Consider the following 19,100-nt stretch of genomic DNA (forward strand, 5'->3'; position numbering starts at 1 on the left):
TGGGGGAACGCGGGGCGGGGGGAACACCGGGCGGAGGGGAAGCGGTGCAGAGGGGACACGAAGCCGAGGGAACGCCGGACTGATGGGACTCGGAGCCGGGGGGAACGCTGGGCTGGTGAAAGCGGAGCTGAGGGGACATGAGGCGGGAGAACACCGGGTCGAGGGGAACGTAGGGCTGGTGGGACATGAGATGCGGGGAACACTGGGCTGAGCAGGCGGGAGGCTGAGAGGACGTGCGAGTGAGGGACCACGAAGCGCCGGGAACACCGGGCTAAGGGAACGTGAGACTGGAGGGAACGCTGGGTGTGGGAGGAGGGCGGAGAACTAAGACACGGGGCTGGGGGAACGCGAAGCTGATGCGACGCGGGACTAAAACACAAGGCCGGGCAGGATCGGGGTGTGAGATGTGACAGCATCTAAAGTGAAAGCCTAGAGTTCCAGTTAAGATGGGGGCCAAGGACTGGGGATGGCGTGGAGAAACCTAAGGGACATCTCGAGGCTCAGGGAAGCTGCTGGGATCATGATGCTGGGGTGCTGGGAACTGGGGGTCAGGTGGGAGCTGGAATGCTGGCCTTGACAACAGCCTGGAGAGGGAGGAGTGCTGGAGAGTCCAGCCTGGAAAAGCCAAGGGGAGGGACGACAGGGGACGTCCTCAACCCCCTGAGATTTTTCTCTGAATGTCCTCAGACGGTGGTGTCTTGGTCCTGGCCCTGTTTGTGTCAGGTGGGTTTAACTTGGAGCCAGGGTAGGAGAAAAGAGGGTTTTAATAGTTGCTTTGGTTCCTGTAGTTGTTCCTGGAGTTTCTCCTGGGCTCTGTAATCCCCTGGTAGTCTCCTGTCAGCACCCCCCCCACACACACACACTCAAGGTCGCTCCAGTCCCTTTTCCTGTTCCCAGCCCGGACTTTTCTCAAAGTTCAATCTTCCTATTTCCTTCCTTTTTGAGTCATGGATTTCTTTCTTTCTAATGTGGAGCCAGGGAAGGAAAAGTGATGAGTTTAGTCATCGCTCTTCCATGTTTTGTGAAACCTTGCCTCTACATTCTTGCATTTGTATAGTTCTCTCTTCCTCTTAGCTTTTAGTCCAGGCATTATATTCTATGACCCAGTTCCCAGAATATATCCGAGGTTTACCAGTTGTCTGTTTTGAGGACATCTCCACCCCTCATCCACTCACCCACCCACGTTCATTTATGTTTTCTACTTGCCTGTCCCCTCTCTTGTCCTCCATTTTTACTTAACAGCTCCCCCATTCACTTTTGATATGTAAAGCATTTCTTTATAAACATGGCTTGTTCCCCACCCTCAGCCACAGGTTCCTGTTTTTATTTCTGATGTCCTTGATCTCCTTAATCCCAATTCTATTCTCCAGACTTACTTTCCACTACTCTTTCCAGCTCTTTTTAACCTGCCTTGTTTCCCCACGTCCACCATTTTCTCTTCAGTGGTCTCCATTAGTACACACTGCAGAGGCCAATGGTATTATCCCTAATGTGTTTGGGTGGTTTTATCTGCATGTCTCGGTCTGCACGTGCTTGTGGGGTCTCCGGAGACCAGAAGAGGACACTGGAGTCCCTGGAACTGATCGACAAATGATGTCCCGTGGGCAGAGGAAATTAAGCCCAGGTCCCCTGGAAGAGCAGTCAGGGCCCCGTTCCTGAGCCATCCCTCCAGACCCTCCGTTCTGTGCCTCATCTCCCAGATGTCCGTTTCCTGATGTCTTCAAAGTCTCGTTTTTAATGGTTTGGTTTGTTTCTATTTTGAGGTGCTGGAGACTGAACCCACATGTAGTTAATAAACACGCTTGGTGAGCTACACCCTTTCCTGTACTTAGGCACTCAGTGTGCACAAGTCATGGAAAACAAAGTGGTAACGGGGGCAAAATAAAACCGCCTTTTCAGCACTCTTTACAAAGGGGTTTTTACATGTCCATTTATTTATCTCGTGTGTGTATGCAGCTAGTTGAGGGGTCCATGGTATGCTTGTGGACATCAGGGGACAACTTTTGGGAATTGGTTCTCATCGGCCATGTGGGTCCCAGAGATTGAATTCAGGCTTGTTAGTAAATACAATTACAGTTGAGTCACCTGGCTACCTGGTGCCGGTTGGTTTTTAGACCAGGTCTCATTCTGTAGCCTAGGCTGTATTAAATCACCCCAATCCTGCCTCAGCTTCCCAAGTGCAGGGATTACAGGCACCGGTGTGAACCCCTGTTCTTTACACCCACTAGTAAGGCATAAGTCGAGAGCACTGAAATATATGTTTAAAAAAGTAACTTTATCCTTTATTCCAAAGTCTGAAAAATTTATAACCTTAGAACTAATTCCACCCAAATTTCCCCTTTGAAATGGTAAGGTCAACCACGTTGAACCGCCTGCGGTTTTCCTTTGCAGCAGCCGGTAGGCAGTCCTGTGGTGAGAAATGCGATTGGCACTTAGTGTACAAAGCTGTACCCAGTGAAGATGACGCATCCTTCTATGATTGTGAGAAATGGAGCTAATGCCAAAGCCACAGGCGTGCAGAGCCCGTTTCCCATGACTACTGGATTTTGAGGGAAATCAATGTGATTAAAACGACCATGAGGCGGTTTTCTTCCTACTTCTAACAAGTGGATCTCTTGAGTTAACTAATGCGTGCAGATAAGAATTATTTTTTAAAGAGCAACACACAAGTTGTACTTTCCCACGTAACACCTTTAACCTATAATGCCTTGAGATCTGGGTATGGATCTCACTAAGGGAAAGAGGGGATGTGGGCTCCAGTTTTTCACAAATCCTTTAAGCCCTTGAGTGCCTGGGCTCTTATGTGAACCTGCCATTTTATAAATGTGCACACAGGCTAAGAAAAGCGACAATGATAACTGGCCAGGGTATCAGAACAGCATTTGGCACCAAGCCCTTGAAGCTCCCATATGCTAGTGGAAAAACCCTCAAACATTTCCTGCCGCCAGGTGTGCACAGAGAGGAAGCTGTGGGAAGCACCGAGTGATCTCACGAACGTTCACCCTGTTCCCAGCTAGCAACTTCCCATCTGACTTCCCTTTTAAAGTTGCCCCTGAGTCGCAGACAAACTCAGGAACTCTATCATGGGGCCTCAAAGGAAAGGCCAGCTCCCAGGACTGACGGCAACCTGAGTAGCCCGCTGTGAAATGACAGATCCAGAGTAATGGATCCAGTGCTTGAGGCACCACAAAGCAAGAGAACTGCACTTCACAGCTATTCCCAAGGGCTCCAATGGATGGGCCACACCAGGAGTGGTTTCTTCACTGCAGTCCCTGCACTCAGAGAGAACAGAGAGCCCCTCCCCACCGTGCAGGTACTTCTGTTAACCAGACTCCTCAGGAATCTTGGGCCCCAGCATTAGGAGGTCCATAAAGCCTTAGATCGTGTCCTGTTTGAGCAGGATGTGCACAAAATATAGAGTGCAAATTTCAAGTCAGATTTTCATGGTTAGCACAGACTTATTGCACCCTTAGAAGATCCCTGACTTCAGAACGTTTAGATGAAATTTAAAAAAATAATAATAAAGTAAAAATCCCCAGAACCTAGGTGTCCCAAGCTGACGTCATCACCCACTATTTTCTTTTGAAACATGTCCTAGTAAGTAGGATGGAAACACACACTCCCATTTCCAACACACAGACATTGAGGCCGAGTGGACCATCTGTCCAGTTCATACCCAGTGATGCTGTTAGGAAATGTTTCTCTTGCTTATAGCACAGGACACACGAGGGAAGAGAAGCCTTAGGCCCACTATGTAGCAGGCTTCTATAACCATACTCGGCTCTGCTCTGTACTCCATGAAGGCTATAAGGAAAGGTGCACCCCTCTAGGGGAAAAAGCATAGTTGGGGTGGGGGGGAACTGAGAATCTACAAAGAAGGCTCCTGCAGTAGCTCTTTGGAACCCCTCCCTGGGCACTCCTACACCCTGAACTACCTTCTCCATCTCTCAGGAGCTTGGAAAGCTGGTACTTCTTCACAGGTGATGCAAAACAAGAATTCAAGCCTCAGTCTGACTCCCAGGCCCAATGCAACTGTCTTCTGGTAGCTGCCACCTCCCCTCTGCCCAGAAGGTGCCTGGTTCCTCACCTCAACGGTGATTAAAAAGCCCCGCTTCCATATTCGTGTTGGGTAAGCAGGCTACAAACCTTGAGTAGTGGCACAGTGCACAGGTACCAAGCCCCCCACCCGTCCCCGGCCCCCAATCAGTGTGTCACGTAAATGACCTGGGTAGGGCCAGGTGTCACAGACAAGTGTCCCCTCAGACACCACTGCAGCTTCGCCCCACACGGGCTGCTCCTTCCCAGTGCACTTCACACCGCTGAGGTGACCCACACCAAATGAAAGCAGTGGGAGATAAGGGAAGGAGGGATGTGGTGTCTGCTGCAGAGACCCCAGCAGTCCCTAACAAGCTCCTCTGGGCAGCACGGTGAGGGGGCAGCCAAAACAGACCGAACTTGCAAGAAGACACTGACAGTGGAGCATCCTCTTCATCAGACTGGTTTGTCTTCCTCTTCAACAATGTCGCTTTGCTGTCCGTCACTGTCATCTGTTGGGGGTGAAAGAGATGGAACGGGGTGATCTCACCAGCAGGGGAAGTGCCCGCCTTCTGTCTCCCATCATCTTGGTGGCTTGTGAGCCAAAAGAACTGGATTTCATGGAGGAGTTAGGGTAGGGGGTACAACAATCTCCTTCATTTTATTTTGTTTTGAGACAGGGTCTCATGTAGCCCAGGCTGGCCCAAAACTCAATATGTAGCCAAGGATAACTCAACTTCTGATCCTCCTGCTTCCACTTCCCAAGTGCTAGCTTTTGCTACTATACCCAGTTCTGAACTAAGAATCTAGAATTCCTGACGCTTGTCACCCGGCACGCTCCTGACTCAAGACCAGAAACGCTCTCTCTTCTCTCTACTCATTCAAATGCCCTCCTAGACCTGGCTCCAAGCCGCCTTTTCCATAAAGCTGGTCCAGATCAAAGCACCCCTCCCAGCTCTCATCTTCTTTCCAGCCCCTATTCTTTTTTGTCTGTCTGTTTGAGACAGCATTTCTCTGTATAACCCTGTCCTGGAACTCGCTCCTTAAACTCAAAGGTCCATCTGCCTGCCTCTGATTCCCGACTGCTGGAACTAAAGGTGTGTGCCACCACCACCCGCTCTCAGGATTGTTAAATAATACCAATCAGCAGATAATCAAATCCCTCCTTTAGCGCACTTCTCCTAGGGCTTTCTCTTAGCACTGGATACATTTTACTTCCATTTAAACTTCCCCTAGGGGCCTGGAGAGATGGCTCAGTGGTTAAGAGCACAGACTGTTCTTCCAGAAGCCCTGAGTTCAAATCCCAGCAACCACATGGTGGCTCACAACCATCTGTAATGGGATCTGATGCCCTCTTCTGGTGTGTCTGAAGACAGCTACAGTGTGCTCATCTATAATAAATAAATAAATAAATCTTTTTTTTTCTTTTTTCTTTTTTTCGGAGCTGGGGACCGAACCCAGGGCCTTGCGCTTGCTAGGCAAGCGCTCTACCACTGAGCTAAATCCCCAACCCCATAAATAAATCTTTTAAGCTTCCCCCATACATTTAATGGGCTTAAGCCTGCTGGCCTTAGGAGACTGCCCGGGCATTCACATACAATACAGGGCTTTGTTTCCCAACTCAACAATCCCCGTATGCTCTTCCCCATGGACTTTGGTGGATGAGTTCTTCTCTGTGCTGGTAGCTAACGTGTGTTCATCATCTCACCCAAATGCTTGGGACCAGAGGTGATGTGGACTTTACACTGTGGGTAATTTGCAGTTACGGAACGACAGCCCATGGGGTGGGACCCAAATCTAAATAAACATGAACTCCACGCTTACTTCAGAGTTCCCTTAAGTCGGTGTCTCATTCATAGGTAACCATATAATGCATTTCACTTTACTGTTTGTTCTATAGTGGGGGTAGGTGGAGGTCAGAGAACAACTTTGGGGAGCGAATTCAGTCTTTCCACCGGGGACTGAACTCAGGTCTTCAGGCTTGGCAGCAAGAACCTTCACCCAGTTAGCCATTTTGACAGCCCCATTTTATATAATATTTTAAATAATCACGCACGCAAAAGTTCAAGTACATTGAAGCACCAGTCTTGTGGCGTACACGGACATTTAAAATGTTTTACATCTTGTTTTTGTTTTTTGGGGGGGCTTCGGGGGGAGGAAGGGAGTGAAGCACTCAACCCAGCATGGAGTCTTGGATTCTAGACTAAACTTGAACCAGCTAACTTGCCTAGGCGTTAAGAAATCGCCCCTAGGGCTGGAGAGATGGCTCAGCGGTTAAGAGCACTGGCTGCTCTTCCAGAGGTCCTGAGTTCAAGTCCCAGCAACCACATGGTGGCTCACAACCATCTGTAATGAGACCTGATGCCCTCTTCTGGTGTGTCAGGAGACAGTGGCATACATTAAATAAATAAATAAATAAATAAATAAATAAATAAATAAATAAATAAATCGCCCCTATTCATTAGAGACACCGTCCAGGAAGGCTGACTACACAGACCTGAAGGTGTGGAAGGAAGGGAAGCTTACCCTGAAACTCCTGCAGTCCGTTCCCCATGCGGTCTAAGTTCCCGTTGACCAGAGCAGTCACCCTGTGAATGTGTCCATGCTTGCCTATCTCTTTCGGCAACTCCTCCTCCGTCTCCCTCGTCTCCTGCCCCACCACTTCAGCAACAGCTCCCTTGTCTTCCTCCTCTTCCTCCTCCTCTTCCGAATCCACCAAAACCATGACGTCACCCATGTCCTGTCCCCTAATTACCAAAGGAGAAAGAAAGAATTAGGAAGTTATCTTGTCTATCTCAATTCGAGTCCCACTGGAAAAGACCACACAGGTCTTTCTTGTAATCCCCTTATGAATGTGGGAAATGCCTGTGACAGCGACACTTAGGTACCAATGGTGATCAGAGATGGTGGCTGTGTCTTCTGTGGGCATTTGTTTATATGCCGTCCCTACTGTGCTGTCCCAGGCATCTAGCACGGTATTTTTCAATGTAGAATGTATACGAACGTTGCATTCTGGGCTGGAAGTGTAGCTCAGTGGCTGGAGTGTTTGCCTAGTATGTATGAATGCATGCATGGTAGACAGGTGGATACAGGAAGATCAGAAGTTCAAAGTCACTTTTGGCTACCATAGTGAGTTTGAGGACAACCCAGAGTACCTAAGAGTTAGTCTCAAAAAAAAAAAAAAAAAGTCCAGAAAATAAAAAAAAAAAAAAGAAAAAGAAACGAAACGAAAACCAAGTTCTTTCCTCAAACGGCCTTATTTCTGTCTCACTCCTACAGATCTCCAGATCTCTCCTGATCCTCGGGTAAGCTCTTCTCCTGCCCACACTGCAGGCAGGCCCTGTGTCCGGCATCCTGGCTTGAACTGCCCATGCCTTTGTCAGGGCTGCAGCCTGCCTTGCCCAGCCACAGGCTCAAGGAGGGAATGCGTTTCCCGCTGACCATGGGGCCCAGGAGCAACACGTTCACAATCCACTCTCCTAACACCGCTGTGTGAAACGGACAGAGGGATGAAGGCTCAGGATTGGGAATACCTGATAGGCTATTTCTCCACTGCCCATGGCCAGTTCAAGCCACATTAGACTGAATTAAAAGCAAGTTTATTTGGGAAGCTGCTCTCCAGTGGGAGAGTTCACTGGCCTCAAGGATTGAGGCCAGGGAAGTCACCGTGGAGGGTGGGGGAGGATACATGGAGAGAAGAGAGATAAGAGATGGCATACAGAGAGAGAAGAGGAGACTAAGAGAGAGAGGCCCCAAAGTCTGGATTATATAGAAGAGCCTCTGGGGGAAGGGCAGCCCAGCCCCTGGCCTGGAAAGTTCAGGGTTGGAGGCAGGGTTTGCCAGGTAGGGACTGAGGGATGCTGGGAAAACCTGAAGGTCAGGCTTGCTCTGATAAATAAAATATTCACCTCAGCCCCTTGTCCTTGGGTGTGAAACCAAACAATGCCGTGTACTAAAGACTTAGGATCAGCAACAGGGACCCAGGGTCATGGTTTCACAGCCACTTCCCACAAGGCCTCCTTGGTGTCCTGTGAGTAAGCCTGGGGAGTGACAAATTTGCCTGGACAACAGCCCTTAGCAAGAGTGGCAAAGGAAATGGTTTCCCAGGAAAGAAGGTTCTAGAACGGTTAGATCCCATTGGGAAAGATGAAAGAATAAGGAACTAATTGTTCACAGATCATAAAAAAGCGTTCTCTCTACTGCCCAGGATATAAAATATACAAATTCCACTTGTTTACTTTTCCCTTGCCGCACTTTCCTGTGGGGGTGGGGACGTTGAGGCAAGCTTAGACTTGTCTTCCAAAGCATTCTAGGGGCCTAGGTTTGGACTTCCTTTTAGCTTTTAGAATATGAACTAAAAGCCAACATCTGAGTAACCTCACTCTCGTGTGTACAGAGTTCACTTGTTTTAGCGTGCCCCTCCTGGAGGTTCCCTTTGTAAAGGGGCCCAAGATTCTGGAATCCGTCAGAGCCGGGTTAGAGGACAGACGCTACCATCTGCTTCCTGGATTCACCGGCAGACATCACTCCACTGGGTCTCTACCTCATCTGTGTAACAGACAGGCCACCCTCATCCCCACTACATCATCAAGATGGAGGTTTTCCCACGATGCCCTGGGAAGCTCCGGGCCCAGGGTCAGGCACCCAGGTGGATCCATCAGTGTTACCGTTTTATGCAAGGAGAATAAAAACAGCAATGACAAGGAATGATGGGGAGAGGCTTTGGATTAGAATCCCCCCCAAAAACTCACCTGAGCGTGCTCCCTGCTGGAAGAGAGAAAAGGAGAGAGGTAAACACAGGACCGACCACACTGCTTCAGTCTCAAGAGTTTCCAATCAAATCACTAATGGCTGAGGAGATAATTCAATACCCTGAGGCCCTGAGATCAAAGTCAAATGCCTAAGAAGCCAGGCATAGCTGTCAGTACCTGGGACCCCATCGTTAGGGGTGTGAGACCCAGGGAGCCTAGGAGCTTGGAGGCCAACCAGTCTAACCAAAGGGGTGAGCATCCAGTACCCTGTCCCAAGCCAGAGGAAAAAAAGAAGATACTCAAGGTCGTGGTTCTGGCCTCTGCTTGGATATACATGGGCACACCCAACCACTCCTGTGCACACAACACACACACACACACACACACACACACACACACACACACGCACGCACACACGCACACACGCACACGCACACGCACACATACAGAGTTAATAACAAAGGTATGACTAAAGATTCAAAAAAGAAGGGGGTTGGGGATTTAGCTCAGTGGTAGAGCGCTTGCCTAGGAAGCGCAAGGCCACACAGGTCCCCAGTTCGAAAAAAAAAAAAAGAATAAAAAAAAAAAACAAAAAAAAAAAAGTTCTGGGGGTTGGGGATTTAGCTCAGTGGTAGAGCGCTTGCCTAGCAAGCGCAAGGCCCTGGGTTCGGTCCCCAGATCTGGGAAAAAAAAAAAAAAAAAAAAAAAAAAAAAAAGATTCAAAAAGAAAACCGACACTGACCAAATGCGAACACCCAAGTGCTTGGGGCCGTGCTTAAGTGCCTCCTTATCAGAGATGCTTCACAGGATGCGGCAGGAGATGGAAACTCGACATAGTTTTCTTCCCACCCACAGCTCTTAAAACTTTTACTTATTCATTTTTATGTGTGCGGGTGTTTTTGCCCGCAGGTTATGGCTGTGACCACAGTTCAAGGACACCAAAAGAGATTCCGGGATCCCCTGGAACTGAAGTTACAGGCAGTTGTGAGCCGCCATGTGGATGCTGGGAATCAGAGATTCTCTGGGAGAGCAGCCAATGCTCCTCCTAACTGCTTTGCCATCTCTCCAGCCCCGCCCACAGCTTTTTTTTTTTTTTTAAAGCCTGAAAAGCATGGGAACTCAACGGGATCTTACCCTTCCGGCAGAAAGCAGGGCTGTAATAAAGCATGAGGCCCGAAACGATGGCCAGACCCAGCAGGAGGAGGCTCACCACAGTGCCCACGATGCCCCCGACGTTCAGAGGTTCTGCGAAGAGATCACACCACGAGCCCTTTCGCTTGGTCACCTGAAACCTCCCCCTCTTTAGCCCAAATCCACCTCCTGTCTCATCTTGGTTTTGTGTCCACCAAAATCAACCTCAGGCAGATAGAATTTACGGGGTCAGACCGGACACTAGGACTTTTCCAAGGCCTCATGGTGAGTGAGAGTTTGTACCACAGCACACATGGTGATCAGTGGACCAGAACTGCAGGACAGTGGACCGTGCCATCAGACAGAAAACCCGTGAAGGTCAAGCAGATTCAGGAACCCCGGCAATTCTCACAACTGAAAATGATGATTGGCATTTGTATCCACCCCAGACCAGGTTCATGACCTGGAACACGTGACCACGATACCCCACTGAGAGGACTGTGACAATCAGTCAGGAAAGGACAGCATCCGAAGTCCTTCCACATGCAGATGAGGCGTCCCTAACATCTCAGACCAAGCCAAGAGAAAGCATCTGCCTCTAGATCCTAACCCACCCCCAAATGTTTGTAAGGTCCTAGCCACAAGGAAGAAAGTACACGAGGAAGTTATTTCACCAAAGATCAACTCAGAGCGCCTGTTTTATTGAGCTGTACCACCCCAGGAAAGAAAGAGTTTCCCAAGGATCAGTGTATGCCACCAGGACAGAAAATTTAGGTACTGGCTACACATATAAAAAAAAAAAAATGGTGAAAAAACTTGGCCTGAGGCAGAAGGATCACAGGTTCAAGGCCAGCCTGGTCTACAGAGGAAGTCCCACCCTGGTCAGGGCTACATATCAAGATCCTGTCTCAAATGTAAAACAGGCAAGAGAGGGGTCCACATTGTCTTAAGAGTGAACAAAGGAAGCAGGGGGCAGATGGAGCTGGCTCAAACCTAGGCAACCTGGGAGGGGCAAAAGGAAGGGAAGAAACTTGATCCATCCGCACACACCCCACGGAAATTAAGTCTGAATGAACCACGGTGGGGAGAATGTTAAACGGTCAGAAGAAAGTATAAGAAAGCCAGGTATGGTGGCAGAACATTGAAGACGCTCTGTGCCCTGCAGTGGAAAACACTTGCCCAATTTAGGTCTCTTCACTGCATGTGGTGTGTGTGCGCTCACGTGTTTGTGCACTCAAGTCACGGCGTGGAGGTCAGAGGACACCGTGAGGCAGGCGGATCTCTCCTTCCGCCACGTGGGTCCCGGACACCCAAGTCAAGACAGTCAGACCTGGCAACTACCCACTGAGGCATCCCGCCAGCTTGCGATTTAGTTCTCCATGTGAAAGTAAACGTGTGTATCTAGCTCGTCGGTAGGCCAATTTGCTCCCACATCTAAAGAACGATCAAAGTGTATGCATAATCCCAAAAAATGTTTTCCAAAAGAAAAAAAATTGTTTTATGATTTATGATCAGGAAATGTTTGATTTGTGCACCTGTTTTTATGTATTTTCACTCCTGGGGCCCTGGAAAAACAAGAAATGTTTAAGCAACAGTTCCGGTGTAACAGAGCTGTCCCTTTCTTGTTCCCTCCCCTCCCTTGATCCATCCATCCATCCTTCCTTCCATCCATCCATCCATCCTTCCATCCATCCATCCTTCCATCCATCTATCCATCCTTCCATCCATCCATCCATCCACCCATCCATCCATCCATCCATCCCCATCCATCCCCATCCATCCATCCATCCATCCATCCATCCATCCATCCATCCATCCATCCATCCATCCATCCATCCATCCATCCATCCTTCCATCCACCCATCCATCCTTCCATCCATCCATCCTTTCATCCACCCATCCATCACCCATCCATCCACCCACCCATCCATCCATCCATCCTTCCATCCACCCATCCAACCATCCCTCCCTCCAGCTCCTCATTCTCCTTTCTTGTTTGCAGACAGGGTCTGTAGGCTAGACTAGCCTCAAACTCTCCATATAGCTGAGACTAAGGACCTTAACAAGGAAGTGAAGAGAATTGAATTTGGGGTATTTCACACTGCAGGGCACAGAGCGTCTTCGATGTTGTTCAGAATTGACCAATAGAGTTTATAGTCCACATAGCTTGGAATTACAGATGTCTGCCACCTGCAAACTCTATGTAGCAGGCTGACCTTGACCTCCTGATTGCCAGGACTGGAGGCTGGTGACACCATGCCCAGAGGTGAGGAAGATGGAATCCAGGGTTTTTATGACTTAAAAACTGTCAACGGGGTTGGGGATTTAGCTCAGTGGTAGAGCGCTTGCCTAGAAAGCGCAGGGCCCTGGGTTCGGTCCTCAGCTCCGGAAAAAAAAAAGAAAGAAAAAAAAAAAACTGTCAAGATCTAAAAATTTATAGAATCTCCCCCTGACCCCCATAGGGAGTTCCATACTCATCATAAGAGGGACGGATAGTGGATAGCTTTTCCTGTTACAATTCACTTACTTCACCACACATGTGTACGTGCACACATATGCATGCATGTACATACGCATGTTCTAGTACATATCCTTGGATGAGTAAAAGGTGTAATTTTTTGTGTGTCCCAGGCCTGTATCAGCGCTCCCGGGATTTGGCACTAATTTTCTCAGACACTCTGTCCAAACCACAAGCAAGGGATCTTCAGTTGACCATGGTCCACGAAGGGAGGCCCCAAAGCCACCCCCTCAATGGTACCAAGGGCTTTAAGGCGACTTTGGGGCCACCCTTTGAGCACCTACCTACCTTTAACACTCAGCCAGATATCTGCGGCCCTCACTCCAACAGGGTTCTCGGCCCGGCAGAAGTAAAAGCCTCCATCCTGGTCCTGGGAGCAGTTGTGGATGGTGAGAGAGGAGCTCTGGCCCTGCTGGGTAATGACATAGCGGCTGCTGGGCTGGATGGCTCTCTCCGGCTGCGTGAGGTTCCTCAGCCACTGGATCCTTGCAGGTGGGTTGGCTCCCTCCACTTGGCAGGTGAGCGTCACATCGCCCCCCACCAAGCAAGTTTTCATGGGCCGAGATGCAAGTAAGGGGCTTGCTGTTGGTCAGAAAAGGGTAGACAGAGGCAAGTGCTTCAGGAGGAGTCAAAACATGGTCTATCCTTTCCCAGCCAAAAAACCCAGCGCTGGTAATCCCCACAGGTGCTGGTCCTCCAGAATAAAGCTTACTGTCTCTCAGGCATTCACTCTGTTCCATGAACTATACTCTCAAAAGTACCTCGACATTATTCCCATTTTGCAGAGAAGGAAACCGAGGCACAAAGAAAGCCAAGTGCATTGCTCCGCTAGGGTGCAGGATGACCTACTTTCCCACTTTTCCTAGGACTAAGAAGACACCCAGGATGGGAAGCTTTCCACACAACACCTACGTTATACTTCTAGGTGAAACCAAATAGGCTGATGACCACGGACCCCGAGACCCAAGTACGAGGCCCTGTCACCCTGTGCGTTACACATCTACATAAAAGTATGTGGGTCAGTGAGATGGCTCAGTGAGTAAAGGGGCTTGCGGCCAAGCCCAAGGTCCTGAGCTGGACCCCTGAGACGCACATGGCAGGAGGAAAGAAGTTACACCAGAAAGTTATCCTCTGGGTTCTATGCTTGTACTGTGACATCTGGATGCGAGACACACAGACACACAGACAGACAGACATAAAGTAATGCAAGTACACTGACCATGTTAAACACTGACACACAGGCCAACAAGGACCAGTGAACATGACAGTTCTATGACATAAATTCTATGATCTTACAGGGCTGAAAGTTGGGGGTGTGCTGATGAAGCCGGCTCCTTTTGCATGCTCCAGGGAGACCAACCTTCTTGCCTTACAGGTGGTTCCTTCTGTTTTTCTGTTTTTGAGGCAGGTTTCCTGTAGCTCAGACTATCCTTGGAACTTGCTATGTAGCCGAGGCTGGTCCTGAATTCTTGAGCCTCCTTGCCTCCACACTCATATCTGCTTCTTCTTTTTGAGTATGTATTTTTTTTTTTTTTTTTCCGGAGCTGGGGACCGAACCCAGGGCCTTGCCCTTGCTAGGCAAGTGCTCTACCACTGAGCTAAATTCCCAACCCCTTGAGTGTGTATTTTTATATTTCATTACATGTATGTGGTACACACGGGGGTGGGAAGTATGTGCCCATGTACGGTGGCCCTTAAAGGTCAGAAGTCTGAGATCCCTCTGGAACTAGCTTTGCAGTGGGCTTCCGTCCTTCATGACTTTGAAAAACTCCCTTCATGGCTGAGCCATCTCGCCAGCCCCTCTTTCTTTTTTTGACCCAAATGGTAAGATATAATTGCCCACCTAAACATACAAAACCCAGTACCATCCATCTCTTTCTTTTTTTCTTTTCTTTTCTTTTTTTCAGAATTGGGGACTGAACCCAGGGCAAGCGCTCTACCACTGAGCCAAATCCCCAACCACACCATCCATCTCTTAAGAACACTGATAACGGGCTGGAGAAATGGCTCAGTGGTTAAGAGCACCTGACTGCTCTTCCAGAGGTCCTGAGTTCAATTCCCAGCAACCACATGGTGGCTCACAACCATCTGTAAAGAGATCGGATGCCCTCTTCTGGTGTGTCTGAAGACAGCTACAGTGTACTTATATATAATAAATGAATAAATAAATCTTTAAAAAAAAAAAAAAAAGAACACTGATAACAACCTGTAAATACACAGAGCGGAATCTTAAGGTCACCAGCCATGGCTTCTTGCCCTCTCCTCCTGTCTCTCCTCCAGCCCCTCTTTTTCTCTTTCTTGGTTTTATGTTTTGTTTTGTTCGAGACAGGATCTCACTAAGTAGCCCAGGCTAGCCTGAAACTTAACCATGTAGAACAGGCTAGCCTGGAACTCACAGACACTAACTACCGGCCTCTGCCTCACACGTGGCGGGATTACGGGTATGAGCTGTCGTGCTTGATCTTCTGCGGTCCTTGGCTCCACACCCCTCCTCACATCCCTTTAATATCTTCTTACCGTGGTCCCCATTACCAGCTGATTCCAACCTCCTGTTCCCCTCTTCTAAGGACACACAGGAGGACACTGGGACCATCCGATAATCTCCTCCAGGACCTGGCCCCTCTTTATTCTTTCTTGGCTTTTATGTTTTGTTTTGCTATTTCCTCGGAACACTCCTAGACAGGATCTCACTGAGGTGGCAGCAGCCGGTTTCAGGTTAGCCTGAAACTGTGCTCCCATGTAGAACAGGCTAGCCCCTGGAACTCAGTGGATCACCAACTGCACTCGGGTGGATCTTATCTGTGGCCAGGTGGATCTTACATGGCCCTAGCTGAGGTAAAGAGATTCTCCCCAGGGGTAACACTGGAGCTTGTCAGGGAGACGCTGAGGGCCCAATGATGATCCATCTGCCCTCTTGATCTTCTCAAGGCACACTCTTCCTTGGCTCCACACCTGCCTACCGTTCCTCCCTTTAATATCTTCATTCCTAGTTATGGTGATATCCGGGCTGGAGAGATGGCTGATTCCAATCGACTGCTCTTCCAGAGGTCCTGAGTTCAATTCCCAGCACCACATGGTGGCTCACAACCATCTAAGGACACACAGGTGGACACTACAGGACCATCCATAAAATGAATAAATAATAAAAACATAGAGATGCAGGATATGACCCACAGAAGGGTTGAGACCCACAGGTTGAGAACCGCTGGGCTAGGAAAGTCACCTTGAAGAGTTTTCGGCAGTGACTCTCTGGGGTCCTGCCTGGTAGAACAGAACCACTCTCTCAGCTGTGGTCCCAAAGGAGAAGCTAGGGTGTCAGACCTGGCACCCTGGGAAGAGAGGGAGAAGAGGGGATGGGAAAGGAGGAGGGAAGGGGGCCAAAAGGGTAGGTAAAACCCTTTTTCCCAAGTTTGGGGGAAAGGTCAGATCAACAGAAGAGAACTGCCTAAACTTGAGGCTGCTTGGGATACTCGGAAAGATATCCTTCCTCATGGTGGGATAGCCTTCCCTCCCTCTTTGTGGGGGACCCAATCTCCTGGGTCCTGAAGCCAGCGGCGGGCCTCATAGGTATGCTGATATTCTGGGACTTTCTTTTTTTTTTTTCAGGTTTTTTTTTTTTTTTTTTTTTTTTTTTCTCGGAGCTGAGGACCGAACCCAGGGCCTTGTGCTTGCTAGGCAAGTGCTCTACCGCTGAGCTAAATCCCCAACCCCATATTCTGGGACTTTCAAATAAGTTTCAGATACGGCTTGCTTTCTCCTTAGAGGAGCCCCCTGGGGACTTTTCCCTACCCTCTAGACAGAGGTCATGCTCACGACAAGACCTGACGAGCAGGGCACACCCACTCCTCATCACCCACGGGGCTGAAGAGACGGCTGAGAACAGCTAAGAGCCACACTGGCTAATTCTACGTGAACTCTGACACAAGCTGGAGTCACGGGGAAGGTGGGAGCCTCGACTGAGAAAATGCCTCCTTGAGATGGGGCCGGACGCCATGCAAGTCTGTAGAGCATTTTCTTAGTGATTGACATGGCAGAGGGCCACGCCCATTGTGGGTGGAGCCATCCTTGGGCTGGAGGTCTTGGGTTCTATAAGAGAGCAGGCTAAGCAAGCCACCGGGAGCAAGCAAGTAAGCAGCACCCCTCCATGGCCTCTGCATCAGCTCCTGCCCCTGCCTTCCGGTTCCTGCCCTGAGAGAGTGGCTGTCCTGAGTTACTTCCATGACCAACAGCTATGTGAAAGTGTGAGCCTAATGAACCCTTTGGCTTAGGTCATGGTGTTTCACCTCACAATAGAAACCCTAACCAAGACATGGGCATTTATATTCCTGCCTAGGACCTGGGTCCCATTCCTGGCACCCACATGGCAACTTACGACCATCTCTAACTCTTTTTCCAGGGGATCCAATGCCCCCTTCTGGCCTCCAAGGGCACGGGGCACTCATGTGGTACACAGACATACAGGTACAACCGGTACATATAAAACATATACAGGTACAACAGGCGCATACACGCAAAAACTGTCACACACACTTGACCAGCATGGCACGTATTCAAGAGTTTATCTGAGCGGGCCAGGGTAGAAAGAGAGGCTCCAGAAGTCGTGGGGTCTGTGGTGAACACGGATGTGAGGTCCCGTCACATGATGGGCTGCCAGGGTGGCCTTTCACGAATTCTTCAACCAATCGACCTGTAGGCCACTTTGAGATGGCTGCAGTGGACCACGGTGGCTCTTTGTCTGTGTCCCCACTATTTTGGAGACTGAGGGCCATTGAGCCCAGGAACTCAGAACCAACCTGGCAATCTAATAAGCCCTCCTTTTGTGGGGGTGCAATTGGGAGCTAGGCACAGAATTTGTGGCCTCGCTGAGGGTAAGCAAGTAATGTCCTGTCTTCAGCCCTAACTTCCTTCTTAGCTCTCAAGAGAAAGGATCTTGGGCTAGAGGATGTCGGGTGGGGGACGGGGGAGACACCCTACTATGTGTTGTGTGAGACAGTACTGTATGTCGTGTGCGATCTAGGATCTCGTCTCCCGCACAAAACCAAGAGGCTCGGTCTGAGGTGACTTCTGCCTGGCTCACCCCCTTGTATCACTGACTCTCAGGAAAGTGGGTCACCATGTTTGGAGGATGGGTCCAGGTGCCCCACTCGGGCAGCCCCACAGAGGGCAGTACCGTGTGGGTGGAGAGAGCTCGCCACTCATGTGAGTGAGCACCTAAGAATAGCCTATTAGTATCTTTTATAATTTCAGCACCCGAACTTCCAAGTTTCCGGCTGGAGCCCCACCCTCACAACACTTCACATTCTTTCAAAGAGACACACAACTGTACCTTACCAGAAGTCCTCAGGCAACAAATGCTTAAGCTACCGGGTTTGGGGGGGAGGGATATCCTCTGTTACATAATAAAGAGGACAAACAGAAGCATCCTATCTGTCCTGATCGGCATGCCGGGCTGAGTGACTGAAACGGAGGGCACGGGGACACAGCCAGTGTCTGCTGTGATAAAGAACTGGGCATCTTTAAACATCGAAGGCAACAGCCCTGAAGCACAAGGACAAGAGGGAGGAATTCTGGGTACTCCAACACTGACTCTCTCCCAGGACTACCATCAAACAGTTCTTTGAGAAGAAAGGCAGGCAGGTGAACCCCAACCCCTGGACAAAGCAAGCGAGACTCACAGATCTGTACCACGCAGCTGGCTCCAGACTCTGGTCCCAGTATGTGGCTCCCAACACATTTAAACTTCTTGCCCTCCGACAGCTGCGACGGGCTCAGGGTTTGCAGCTTTGAATTCCCCACGACCACTCCTCCAGGCTCCTCAGTCCACAGGAAGGTCGGGTCAGGGTATCCCCCATCCCAGTTACAGCTGAGTTCCAGGTTAGCCGATTCTGGAGACAACCCCGCCGAGCACTGAGGAGCTGACGGAGGGGGCCCTGCAAGAGAGGGGAGGAGAGTGTGGTTCATCTCAGACTCAGACGGACGGCAGGGTGTGTGTGTGTGTGTGTGTGTGTATGTGTGGGGAGAAGGCTGGTGTGTGTGTGTGTGTGTGTGTGTGTGTGTGTGTGTATGCATGTATGCACATGTGTGCAGTCGTGCCATCGGATTCGAGCGGCCGGGATGGCAGGGTGTCCCTGTGTGTGTGAGAGGCTGGGTGTGTGTGTGTGTGTGTGTGTGTGTATGTGGTGTGAGGGCTCTGTGTGTGTGTGTGTGTGTGGGTGGGTGGGGGTGTGTGTGGGCGGGTGTGTGTGTGTGAGAAGGCTGGTGTGTGTGTGTGTGTGTGTGTGTGTGGGGAGAGGCTGGTGTGTGGTGTGTGTGTGTGTGTGTGTGTGTGTGTGTATCTGTGTATATGGTGTGGGGGGGAAGGCTGGTGTGTGTGTGTGTGTGTGTGTATGGGTGGGGAGAAGGCTGGTGTGTGTGTGTGTGTGTGTGTGTGTGTGGTGTGGGGGGAAGGCTGGTGTGTGTGTGTGTGTGTGTGTGTGTGTGTGTGTGTGTGTGTGTGTGTGTGGGTGTGTGTGGGGGGGTGTGTGGGTGTGTGTGTGTGTGTGTGGTGGGGGGGGGGGGGGGGGTGTGTGTGTGTGTGTGTGTGTGTGTGTGTGTGTGTGGTGTGGGGGAGAAGGCTGGTGTGTGTGTGTGTGTGTGTATCTGTGTACATGGTGTGGGGAAGGCTG

General features: G+C 49.9%; 1 protein-coding gene across 1 annotated transcript in view; it reads right to left on the minus strand.

Annotated features, from left to right (window-relative positions):
* Positions 1-2,259: 2,259 nt before the first annotated feature.
* Positions 2,260-19,100, minus strand: part of Vsig10 (V-set and immunoglobulin domain containing 10) — a 36,019-nt gene continuing 19,178 nt past the window's right edge. The window contains exons 4-9 of the mRNA XM_032886791.1: positions 18,111-18,365; positions 12,724-13,017; positions 9,921-10,031; positions 8,787-8,802; positions 6,562-6,782; positions 2,260-4,547 (exon numbers count right to left, since the gene is read on the minus strand). Of these exons, the coding sequence (XP_032742682.1) occupies positions 4,492-4,547; positions 6,562-6,782; positions 8,787-8,802; positions 9,921-10,031; positions 12,724-13,017; positions 18,111-18,365 (953 nt within the window). The 3' untranslated portion in view covers positions 2,260-4,491. The remainder of the gene's footprint in view (positions 4,548-6,561; positions 6,783-8,786; positions 8,803-9,920; positions 10,032-12,723; positions 13,018-18,110; positions 18,366-19,100) is intronic.

Source organism: Rattus rattus, chromosome 16, assembly GCF_011064425.1.
Source record: "Rattus rattus isolate New Zealand chromosome 16, Rrattus_CSIRO_v1, whole genome shotgun sequence".
Classification (NCBI taxonomy): Eukaryota; Metazoa; Chordata; class Mammalia; order Rodentia; family Muridae; genus Rattus; species Rattus rattus.